This window comes from Conger conger, chromosome 1 (genome assembly GCF_963514075.1).
Source record: "Conger conger chromosome 1, fConCon1.1, whole genome shotgun sequence".
Classification (NCBI taxonomy): Eukaryota; Metazoa; Chordata; class Actinopteri; order Anguilliformes; family Congridae; genus Conger; species Conger conger.
Genome location: NC_083760.1, coordinates 83,043,938 through 83,056,820, shown reverse-complemented (window position 1 = coordinate 83,056,820; position 12,883 = coordinate 83,043,938). Strand labels below are relative to the sequence as shown.

Genomic DNA, 12,883 nt, shown 5'->3' with positions numbered 1-12,883 from the left:
TGTGTATTTATACCTGTCCTTCTCAGTTGCACCTTGCTAGTTCGTCTTGTCCTGTTTTTGAGTCCCAAGCCCTTGAATTCCTTCCCCCTTGTTCCCGAACCTTTGCCCTTGTGGCATTCTGTCCTGTTTTTTTGTAGTTTTTGCTTTCTGGTTTTCTTGTTTATGACCCCTGCCTGCTCTTTTGACTCTTCTCTTTGGATCATGCTTTTGGACCTCTGCCTTGTTTGGACTGACCTCCTGGTTTTAGAACTTTACCTGTTTTTGATTTTGCTCTCTCTGCCCCTTCATCTGCTGTTAAACCTGCCGTTTATCAACATCCCCGTGTCTGCTCAAAGAAAGAATCACAGAGGACTTTGTGTGACATTTGTTTGCGTTCTGTACAAATTATATGATACCGACACAGGGAAATCCATCTTGCTGTGAAAACAAAGCAAGGATAAATTGCTTTGCTACATTACAATAGGGTATACTTTCAGTTCATTCTGTCAAGTCCATCAGGCTACTCATTCTCATTGACATCACTGTGTTTTTTTTGTCATTTAAACTATGGGAACTGATTCTGGCCCTGTAATATTTTGTTTGACCAAATATCACTTCCTCTCTCTTTTCCCTATGATCCTAATTGGAGATCATTGGTGATTGCCAGCAGTCAACTGCGAGTTGCCACACATTGCTGGTTCTCCACATTAAGCTGTCTAGTGGTTCCCCATGTGTGCAAAAACAAGGCATTGCTCACGCATATCATGTCTGAGGAACATGATGATGATCATTTTAAATCATTTTTGTTTTACATGGTAGTTTGAAGTATTATAGTTTCGCAAACTACATTTCACATTAGGGTAACTTGACTGAAGAGATACTTTCTTTGTTAAGTAATTTGTAATTTGTATTTTGTACAGCTACAGTTTCAGAGAAGTTTACCCAGCACTGCTTATTGCTTATCATCTCACCTGTTTTCCTAAACTCTGTATTCAATATAAGTTGCTCTTGATATGCTAAATGTCTAAATATAATGTACAGTTAAATAACTACTGTGGGACTTTTAAAGTGCCATTCTCACCACCTCCAAGAAACAGAAACAAAACATTATATAACCACAGACAGATATGCGCGTGCACACACACACACACACACACACACACACACACACAAAAGAAGAAGTATGAGTAGACATGTTCTCTGTCGTTTTTACCTCAGTTTCAGTCCGCCTTCTGGTTCAGCTGTGAAATGACTTCAGGAGAAGACGAGAAGCAATGAACACAGAAACCATTTTGGGCTCACTGGCTGTGACTATTTTCCTCTTACCTGGTAAGAATGACTGCCACCCTTCACCATTTACTCCACAGGTAGTGTTAGGCTTCCAGTCTCACTGGAGCAGGGATATCAGTCCAGCAAAAAAATATAATGACTACAGTATCCTTATGTACGTTCTGTTCAATATCCTCTATTCTCTCAATGCATATTGTGGACAGTGGAGATGCTTTTTGATCTGATAAACAGCAGAGACGTGAAGCGGGTGATTTGCACCGCGCTGGGTGGGTCAGGCCCCGCTGGATCCTGTGCTTAAAGTGGCTCTTAAAGGGCGGCCTGTAGCGTAGTGGTTTAGGTACATGACTGAGACCCACAAGGTCGGTGGTTCGATCCCCGGTATAGCCACAATAAGATTTGCACAGCCAGCATTGCTCCAGGGGAGGATTGTCTCCTGCTTAGTCTAATCAACTGTACGTCGCTCTGGATAAGAGCGTCTGCCAAATGCCATTAATGTAATGTAATGTACTGTAATGAAGCAGCCTGCTCAGGCTGGAGCCTTACAGGTGACATGCCGGGACTCTCTCCCAGGTGTCCTTTCAGATGGCTGGAGCGTACAGCACCCAGCCGGGCCCATCTATGCAGTGCCCGGTTCCGCTGTCATCATCCCCTGTCTGTACGGGTACCCCGATCCGGGCCAGCGCTACAGGGTGCGTTCGGTCATGTGGTGCCGGAACCAGGCCTATTGCGTCACTCCCAGGTACGTGTATCACAGCGAGGGCATCTTTCCGGAGCTGGCCTACCAGGGCCGGGTGGAGTACCTGGGGGACGAGGCGAACAACTGCACCCTTAAAATCAACGACCTGAGGGTCTCGGACAGCGGGATGTACGTGTTCCGCTTCATCACCGATCACCCTGTGGAGAAACTGCCTGGCCAGGCGGGCGTCCTCCTGCTTGTTACTGGTAAGACCGCGGGATTTCTTAAAAGCATTTAACTGTCCTATTATGTTTGAGGTCAATTTGACCCCATTCTGGTGGCCAAAAATTAGAAGAATTCTCACAGATTTTTAATATTTATGACAAAAGGCTAGTCATTTTGGAAACAAGAAGGCGACAACCAAAATGTCAAAATATTTAAATAAATAATGTGTTTATTAAAACTGATGGGCTCAATTAGACTCCAAACATAAAGGTCATAAAATCTTAACATAATAGGTTGAAATGTTCATATGCCCAGTATTAATTTACCTCTAACTGCCTAATATTAGTGGCACGGATTATCAGTGGGTAGCACTGCCACCTCACAGCCTGGGTTCGAATCCCGGTTCGGCCGGGGCCTCTCTGTGTGGAGTTTGCATGTTCTCCCTGTGTTTGCGTGGGTTTCCTCCGGGTACTCCAGTTTCCTCCCACAGTCCAAAGACATGCAGGTTAGGCTGATTGGAGAGTCTAAATTGCCCGTGGATATGAGTGTGTGAGTGAATGGTGTGTGTGCCCTGCGATGGACTGGCGACCTGTCCAGGGTGTATTCCTGCCTTTCACCAAATGTATGCTGGGATTGGCTGTAGCCCCCTGCAACCCTGTTCATGATAAGTGGGTTAAGATAATGGATGGATGCCTAATATTAACTAATATGTACTCGGTCAGAGTAAAATCCACCCAGGGCTGATTTAACACTGATTATTGTTCTTGAATGTTTTGATATGAACCTCAAATGAAGGAATGTGTTTGGCTTCACTATGCATTAAGATCATTAAGACCTGCTAAAAAAGCCTACTCTGGACCCCTCCATCATCCAGAACTACCGCCCGGTATCTCTTCTTCCTTTCCTTTCTAAAACTATAGAACGAGCCGCTTCTACTCAACTTTCTTCTTTCTTTTCTAACAATAACCTGCTAGACCCCCATCAGTCTGGCTTCAGATCGGGCCACTCGACAGAGACTGCGCTCCTCTCCGTCAGTGAGTCACTCCATGCCGCACGAGCAGCCTCCCTCTCCTCTGTCCTCATTCTTCTAGATCTCTCTGCTGCCTTCGACACTGTGGATCACTCCATCCTCCTGTCTGCTCTGTCAGCAACGGGCATCTGTGGCACAGCCCTGGACTGGATTGAGTCCTACCACTCTGGTCGCTCCTTCCAGGTTGCCTGGGCTGGTTCGGTATCGACACCTCGGCCCCTCGCCACAGGAGTTCCCCAGGGCTCAGTCCTAGGCCCGCTTCTTTTTTCTCTTTACACTCGCTCCCTTGGCCCTGTGATCACTGCACATGGGCTATCCTACCACTGCTACGCGGACGATACCCAACTCTTCGTCTCGTTCCCTCCGTCTGATACGCAGGTTTCAGCCCATATCTCTGCTTGCCTGAGGGACATCCAGAGCTGGATGGACAACCACCATCTAAAGCTCAACCCAGGCAAGACTGAAATGATATTCATCCCTGCTAAAACCTCTCCCCATCTGGATCTCTCCATTTCCCTCGGGGATACCACACTCACGCTGTCACCCAGTGCAAGGAACCTCGGCGTGGTGATGGACAGCAGACTGTCCCTTTCCGAGAACATTGCAGCGGTGACCCGGTCTTGCAGGTTCTTCCTATACAACATACGGAAAATCCGCCCCTTTCTCACCCCCTACTCGACCCAGCTCCTGGTCCAAGCGATGGTTCTGTCCCGCCTGGACTACTGCAATTCCCTCTTGGCTGGCCTCCCAGCGTCCGCCATCAGACCGCTCCAACTCATCCAGAATGCAGCAGCTCGTCTGGTCTTCAACCTTCCCAAATACTCACACGTCACCCCCCTGCTTACTTCCCTCCATTGGCTGCCTGTCTGGCTCGCATCAAATTCAAAACATTGGTGCTAGCCTTCCAAGCAGTTAAGGGGTCTTCCCCAGCTTACCTACAAAAAATCATCAGACCCTACACCCCTGCCAGACCTCTTCGTTCAGCCTCTACAGGCCACTTGGCACCTCCCCCTCTCCGAACCTCCACCTCACGCTCACGACTACTGTCTGTTCTGGCTCCACGGTGGTGGAACGAACTCCCCGTTGAGGTCAGAACTGTAGAATCTCTCCCCACCTTCAAGCGCAAGCTGAAGACACACCTCTTCAAGCAGCACCTCTCCCTGTCCCTCCCTACCTCCCTATGAACCTTAATTGTTGTCTCTGTGATGTGCTTTGTGTATCGGTATTTTTAGTTGGGTAGGTAAGCAGTGTTTGGATAGTTCACTTTTGCTCTGTTTGTTTGTTTATTTGTTCTCAAAAAAAAAGAAAAAAAAAGGAAAAAAAGGCCCTCGTCCTTATCTTTGTTGTACAGGTAGCAGTTGCAATTGTACTTCCCTCTAGGGTCTTTCAGCGAACTTATCCCTGGTTATGGGTATGCACTTTGTTGTACGTCGCTCTGGATAAGAGCGTCTGCCCAATGCCAATAATGTAATGCAGGGGTCTCCAACCCTGGTCCTGGAGAGCTACTGGGTCTGCTGGTTTTTGTTTTCACCTTAAAATCAGCACCTGTTGAGACCCAGGTAACCAGGTGAGGTGAGTTAATTCATTAAATTAGCAGTTGATTATAGTTAATTGCAGGGTAAGAATGAAAACCAGCAGACCCAGTAGCTCTCCAGGACCAGGGTTGGAGACCACTGATGTAATGTAATGTAATATGTGAGTCTCACAATCTCAGTGTTTGCGACATCATGGGATGTTACGAGTGTTTGCTAGAAGTTGTGCATCGCCAAGGTCTATTCTAAAAAACACAGAATACATTTTTGTTCATTTTATTCAGATTCAAACTTTTGTTGGTCTTGATTTTTGGAAAAATGTCACTGAGGGGCTCCTAAAAAGTCACAAGATCTGATCCAAGTTGGAAACATTGAATGTTCTTAAAGAGGGGTTTCCTGTGTTGCACAAAGCAGTTTCCAAAAAGTTTCCACAAAGAGCTTCCTCTTTGCTACAGACTCATAATTTGCCTGGCCACAGGCTTGTGCTTGTTTTGTGTGAAACTTCCTCACCGCCAGTAGTTTTGTGTATCTCTCCCGGAAATACATTTTCTGCTTGGGATGAGTCACAGTAACACCGCATGCACTGGATCCTTTCGTATGGGGCTACGTTATACACTCTGGTAGTCAACCACAGTGTGCTTCGTTGGTTTAAACCCCAAGGCCACAGAACTGCACTGTCCCAGTTGTCATACAGTTATGTGGTCTCGTTGTCTGCACCCCCTGGAGAGCTGCTGGGTCTGCTGCTCTTGATTTCTCTTTAAAATCAACACCCTGTTGAGACCCTGCAGCTCTCCAGGGCCAGGGTTCGAAATGCATTCAAAACCCCAAAAACGTTTCATAATAGTTATTGAAACAAATTGCTGAACTTGATGAAGATGGTGCGTCTGATTGTGAATCGGATATTGAATAGCTGATTTAAACCTGAGGTTTAAACTCAAGCTAAGTACATTCCAATGGACCCTGGAGGTTTAGTTTGATCTGTATTCAAGCCTAATGTTCTTTTTATTTACTTTTCTGTATGTGGAACATATTACAAGACAGCAGAGGGCAGCATGACATTTTTTGAATCACTGAATGTTTTACACTACAGATTCCACAAGTCAAGTCTCAGTATCAGTGAGTCCCTCTGGTGAAATAGTGGAGGGCAGTTCAGTGACTCTGACCTGCAGCAGCGATGCCAACCCACCAGTGCAGAACTACACCTGGTTTAAGAAGAATGAAACTGGAGTCTGGCAGGCCGGATCAGGACAGAGTCTGAACTTTTCTAACTTTAGATCCTGGAACAGTGGACAGTACTACTGTGCGTCACAGAACAAACATGGAGCTCAGAACTCTACTGCTGTGACAGTCAACATAAAAGGTGAGTTACACATGATATACATTAAAATGTCTATTGTTTTGAACAAGGATGATTTAGAAACTTGCTGTCACGGTTCCTCTACACAGCTAACTCAGATTTATCTGTAATTTTGTAGATCTTCTGGCATGGCTTTGAATTTATTTTACACCACTCTGAATTGTAATCTGTGCTATAACGGCAAAATGTCTGTTTATTTACAGCAGGTGATAGGACAGCGCTTGTATTGACGGTTGTTGGAATCGCTGTGGCTCTTGCTCTCCTTGCTGTTATTGTGTTGATGGGGTAAGGGTTTCCAATGCGGAAACACTGGCCAGATATGGAATTAGAAATTCCCAGTAAATATTAGAGAGATAGGGAGTCATTTTACAGATTCTCTGTTACATCCTGACTGTCGGTCACCACTGTTTACAGAAAGAAGAGAAGAGCACAGGCAGAGAGAGAGAGAGGAGCAGAGACAGTAGTGCTGTAAGTAATGATTCCCCACCTGATATTCTGACCATGATAAGATTATAAGCGATGCAACAAAGCCAAGGACAGTTCTGCATACATACTGTACTTTTATATAACTAGAACTATAATTGTTCTGTTCCACAAATCATATGATCAAACTCAAAACGGATAATCAAAATGCATTTTTCAATATTCAAAACACTTTTTTTCAATTGCTTGGATACAATAAACATAAACCAAAAATAATTTGATCACTGAACCAAATCACTTATTCACAATAACTCAACTTACACATTACATTTGAAAATACTGTCTTTTCATTCATTACAATGCATCTAACTACCAATGTATCAAACTACTCAAAATGATAACTGTAATATTACTCCTAAAGCATAGTTTTATGGAAACAGATTACTTGTAACAACATTCCTGTCACGGCGGGGAGGACAGAGGAACCAGAAGCAGACAGGGGTGCAGAAAAAATGGCAGGTTTAATTGCAAATGCAGGGGCAGACAGAGCGGAGTCAAAAAACAGGCCAGGGTCAAAAATCAGGGGGTCAGTCCAACAAGGCAGAGGTACCGATATCTACAATAACCAAAGAAGAGTCCAGTGAAGCAGGCAGGGGTCAAAACCGAGATAAGCAAGGGCAAGGGCAAGGACTCAGGAACAAGGGCAAGGGCAAGGGCAAGGGCAAGGAAACAAGGAGGCTAGAACTGGGGGACGGAATCAAGGGCTCAGGACAAGAAAACAGGACAAGACGAACTAGCAGCGTGCAACTGAATAGGACAGGTATAAATACACAGGGGAATGAGACAAACTAGGTGGAGCATGGAAGTGAGGGCGGTCTAACAAAGAAACATCAGGTGAGACACATGAAAGGGTAATAGTAATACAGAGAGACTAAGCAAGTAATCAGTGATAGAATAGGGAGGCGGAGTTCCAGAACAGAATTGAAACTGGAGATGCGTTAGTAAGTTAGTTAAGTGATTTAAATTACAAATACCCAAAACTAGTGAATGTTAGTTTGTTAGTTTGACAAACATATTAGTGTGTTAGTATAATTAGTACTGTACAAATTCTATGTTAGTTGGGATTAATATATTAGTGCTATGTACAAACATGAAATGGAGAGAAAGCAGGAAGTAAGGAATGCAAGATTGGAAGGAAGATTGAACCCCGGAACTACCGTAAACACCTGAATAGTGGGGCACGCAGACAAGGGAGTGACTGGGCTAGTAAACATTCAGACTCAGACATCGCAGGGGAAGACGAAAGACTAACGAATATAAACAGAACACCAGACAATAATAAATTACAAGAATAATGATAATAAACAATGATAAACTAACACACAGAACACAGGAACATAACAATTCCATGTTTAGATCATGAATGTTTTTGTATAAATATGTGTATCCACCTGCAACAATATAGTGACAACATGGAGCAGTCAGATGATCCATGTTAGAATAGAGATCAAGCAGTGAGAGGAGGAGGTGGAGGTGGTCAATGGAATGGCAGACGACAAGTACTCCTCTAGAGGTGGGGATGTCCTGGTAGAGGACAATGTCTTTCACTGCAGTTCAGGATTTTTTCCCCCACTTTATTCCTATAATTTTGTTGCTATGATTACAGGTTTTTTACAATTACTGAAAATTCACCTTTTCAAAACTCTTCATACAACTCTCTGCACTAACATGCAGCTTGTCAGTTCATTTCATTCACAAAATGGATCAAAACTACAAAACAACTGCGAGCATGTCTCAAAGGAAAAGCACCAGCAGTATTATTTTTTGTGTCAATCAGACAAATCAGGAATTTGAACCAATGAGTTTGGAAGTGCAAGATTTATTCAGATATGAATGCACAATGCATGTTTTGAACAGGTGAACAGGCTGTGTTACATGTGCTTACCATTTTGAGTGTTGTGTCTAAAGTTTTGAAAATTGAGCGCAAGCTTCCGAGATTGGGGTCGAAGTGATTGTAAAAAACTGTCATTTCACTCTTCAAATTTCTAGTCAAATTTCAAACCTCCATATTTCTATTGCTTTAAACTAACTTAATTCCCATTACATTATATGTGTGTTTTGGAAAATATTTCATTTCAAGTTGCAGTCCACAATACTGTATGTACTGCATGTTAGCAGTTTGAATCAGGATGCTTACATAACTTACATTAACAGCTCTTCTGTCTGGTTCAGACAGAAGAGCGGCATCTACTGGCCCACAAACACCCCTTCATGTAGCAGCCATTTTCCTCTAAGTAGCACATGGGGCAGGGATCTCAAACTCAATTCCTGGGGCTCATTCCAATCGCTTATCTTAATCCACTTTTTTCCTTTTCTCCGATTTCCGGGTCAAGAGGTCCGCCATCTTTTAAGGACATTCCAACCCCTTAAATGTTCCTTCTAGGAGCTAGAAGTAGAAGTTAGGTGCTCTTATTTTTTCCAAGAAAACATCTTTCAAAACTGACTTATTTTCCTTTCATTCTTTCCTAGCTTTGAGTCATTTTCAAACTTTGTTCCAACCACAAGTGCAATCCCAGATTTTTAATACATTGTTCCTTTTTTTGTAAATTAGGCATCTGGTGTTTTTTTCTCTGCACCCAGCAGAGACTGTGGACCTCCAGGACTGGCGTTTGAGACCCCTGGCATACAGTAGAGTGAACGTTGAGAGGCATAACTTTCAAAACATACAAGGAAGCTGTTTCATGACAAATTGATCAGTCATCTGATTAATTTACAACATGTACAACATACCACTGCTTGTCTCACTTACAGTCTAAAGCTGCTTGAATGTTCCGTCTCACAAGTTTCTAACCAGTGCAACCACATCCTCTCTCAGTCTCGGAGCGATGCAGAGCTGAATTAAAAATGTGTTTCCAATGTAATGCATTGCCTCAAAAAGTCTCTACAGCCACAATTAAGAAAATTTTTTTTTTTTAACCTTCTAACAATAGAAGGATAAATGATCATTTAATCGGGGAGCGACATTGGCTCAGGCGGTAAGAGCAGTCGTCTGGCAGAGATGGAATAACCTTCTATTGCTGGAAAGTTAAAAGTTTTTTTTCCTTAATTGTGGCTGTCTAGAAATCTCGATCAGCAACGGATCGATCCCACCCTGGGTGTGTCAAAGTGTCCCTGAGCAAGACACCTAACCCCCAAATGCTCCTAACCAGCGGGTTGGTCCCTTGCATGGCAGCCAATCACCATTGATCGTATGTGAGTGTGTGTATGAATGGGTTGTTGGGGAAAAATGCCCTTTTTAACATTTCACAGGTGAGCATCGTCTGATGAAACAGATCCCAGTAAAACAACGATAGCTATACTTGAGTTTAACTTTTGTATTTATTTTCAAAGAAATAACAGAAAGTGAGAGAGCTTACCGGCTCTCTGATTTGAATCAGATTTTGAATCACGTGATTGTCTTTATGTTAACACATTGTTGTCAATTAAGAAAATTAAGAAAAATACCCTTACAGGGTGAATAAGAAGCATCAATTGTACAGCCCTTTGGATAAAGACGCTATATAAAAGGCCAACCATTTACCATGTAATATCATCAAATGCACCTTCTGATAGTGCAACTGAAGGTGTGCACACTTGACTGAGTCTCTTCCTGTGTCTTACCGCAGATCAGATCCCTCAGAGCGTGACAACCACAGCCAGTGACACACTGTCTCTGCACTTCAGAAATCGGACCAGGCCTCAGTGTGGCATAAACACACACAGAGGAGAGCATCTGCAGAGAACGGGAAATGATGGAGATTAGGGTGTCTTTAACTAACTTCACAGAACTGCTGCCTGTTTCTGCTGGATGCTTCATCTTATAAAGAGCTGTTGGGGGAGAATTATTCTTAAAATACTGTAACCCTGCAACATGCATGCTCACAAACCCCAGTTACATACACATGCTCCTATAACACTGTTACACACTTATATATTTGCCAAATGATCTCAGGTTTTGTTTCGATCACATACGGATTCATTGTAACAGACATTTAAACCAGGGGTGCCCAGATTTCTGTGTCACTGTATAACAGTGGAGGCTCCTCCATAGAGGTGGAGGAGGCCTGGCCTCCCCAATAATTTGAGAGAAGAGAGAGATTTAAAAAAAACAATAAATATATTTATTTTATTTATTTATTTTAACAAAAAACATATTTTTTATTTTTTATATTCATATTATTTTAGTTTTGTTCATAAATCTAAATTTTCCCATGGCTAAAACCCAATATTGCAATTGTAAAGCAACAGGCCAGATTTCCCTATCAGTTTGTATTAAGGGAGGCCAGGCCTCCCCTAGGAAATTAGCTTTTCATAGAAGTCAATGTAATGCATTTTTTTTCATGCCAATATGTGATTGGCCAGATCACTGAAAATGGGTGGGCAACGGAGGCCTGGCCTCACCATGCATTGTGTCCAGGGCTGAAAGATTGACATTTTGTTCGGCCAATCACATGCTACTGGTTCATTTGGAATCAACTATCCTTTCCTTTCCTATTCAACACAGAAGCCATTTTGAGAATTCGCTAGTCACTTCAGTCAAACAAACACTCGCCATAGTGGCTACGACTGTCCTATCAACTTGTGCTTTTCAGGAAATTTAGAGAACACCCCTGGCTATCATCCCTGGAGTTTATAGCTCATTTGGCCAAACACTTTTGCTTAAAACTACCTCGGAAGTCGGCGAGATTCTAGCGCAATTTGAGATCTTGGGCTGGAGATATGCAGATTCCAGATACTAGGGAGTGAGAATGACATTCAATAGGTCATGTTAGACACCAATTGGGATTTATTGAACAGTTTTATTTTTAATGTAGTCCATTTCGTTTTATTACAAGTCAATTTAATAATCTTCCATATCAAATTACTGAATTGTTGCTCTGTGAGGAAATTCACTCTAAATACGAATAGAGTGCTGCCCTCTAGTGGATAACGTTAACGTTAGATAAAGCCAACTGGAACCATATTTTTACATATTTTATATTAAATATATTGAATAAAACTACATATGATAAAGAAAGTGTTATCTTATCTTTTTTATATGCTAAACTTGATTAAATTGGTGATTACATGTTGAAGCTGTAGAAGAATGAAAAATGTAAGCTAAACAAAATTGTTTTTAACTACATAATTCAAATTCCTGCCTTTTACACATGTTCACTTGGCATTTATATTACATCCAAATGTCATTTCTCAGCTTAATTATCAGGCAGGCTCATAGACTTACAGCAATGTCATTTCTTCAGGAAGGCACAAGGCTAAGCTCTGCACAATGAATTTCATCAGCCAGAACTTTCTGACTGTAGCTTACACTCCAAATAGTATGCCTTTGGCCAGCACAAAGACAGATAAGAGAACAGGGAACATTCCATCGCGAGTGAAGTGAGCAAGCGGAAAAAAATGGCCTCCTCAATTCTGGAAGTCACCAGCCTCCACTGCTGTATAACCTCGCTACACACACGCTCCTATAACACTGTTACACACTAACAGTATATAGTCCTGCTACACACACGCTCCTATAACACTGTTACACACTGACAGTATATAACCCTGCTACACACACACTCCTATAACACTGTTACACACTGACAGTATATAACCCTGCTACACACACACTCATAACTCATGTACATGCACTTGTATTCTCTCAAGTTGCTCTGGGTAAGGGCTAAATCTGCTAGCACGGCATAGCGCTTCGTGGCTCATTCTGCTTCATTGCTGGTTTTGGTTTGCTGTCACTCCTGTGCTGCTGTTCAAGTCTTCTGAATGTTTTCTGAAGTCCCCATGAGGAGGAGTTTGTAATCACTCTCTGTTTCGGTTGCCTTACGACAGGGCGTGATCAGAGGCAGAGCCTTGACATTTGCATTTACATTTAACATCAATAAATAAATATTGAGTGTCTGACTGAAATATATTATGGTTTGTTTAAGCATTGTAAAAATAAAAAAAAACTGCAAAAAACTCTGGTGTCTATGAATAAAGTTTTATTATTTTATAATCTTACAAAGCCTTCATGTTTTTCCTGCAAAAAAAACCGAAAAACTAAATAAACATTCAATTGTAGTGCAGCTCTGTGAAATCTGAAAGAGACATTAAATGATCACATATCGTAAAACCTGTTATCATTCTTCACTACATAACAGCCAAGCCAAACCAAAGACAGTTTGAAACATGCGCATGAACGTCAACTGCAGAGTCAGTGCTGCATCACCAGAGCTGAACTGAGATGTGGGGGGAAGAAATGAAGTTGCGGTCAGGTGGCACTTGTCTGAAATTAGGCAGCTCCTCCCACACCTGCTCCCTCTATCCCGCCGCAGACACGAGCCCAGCAGGGC

General features: G+C 42.6%; 1 protein-coding gene across 2 annotated transcripts; it reads left to right on the top strand.

Moving 5' to 3' along the window:
• The first annotated feature begins 1,210 nt into the window (after nucleotides 1-1,210).
• LOC133142385 (B-cell receptor CD22-like) lies at nucleotides 1,211-12,555 on the top strand. Of its 2 annotated transcripts, none has more exons than XM_061263584.1 (6): nucleotides 1,211-1,308; nucleotides 1,840-2,211; nucleotides 5,823-6,092; nucleotides 6,293-6,374; nucleotides 6,504-6,557; nucleotides 10,183-12,555. In XM_061263584.1, exons 1-6 carry the CDS (start codon nucleotides 1,254-1,256, stop codon nucleotides 10,196-10,198), a joined length of 849 nt encoding a protein of 282 aa, XP_061119568.1. In that variant the 5' UTR covers nucleotides 1,211-1,253; the 3' UTR covers nucleotides 10,199-12,555. The 2 variants fall into 2 exon arrangements, with proteins under 2 accessions (XP_061119568.1, XP_061119561.1); XM_061263577.1 differs by having other exon boundaries at nucleotides 10,178-12,555.
• The last annotated feature ends 328 nt before the right edge of the window (nucleotides 12,556-12,883 follow it).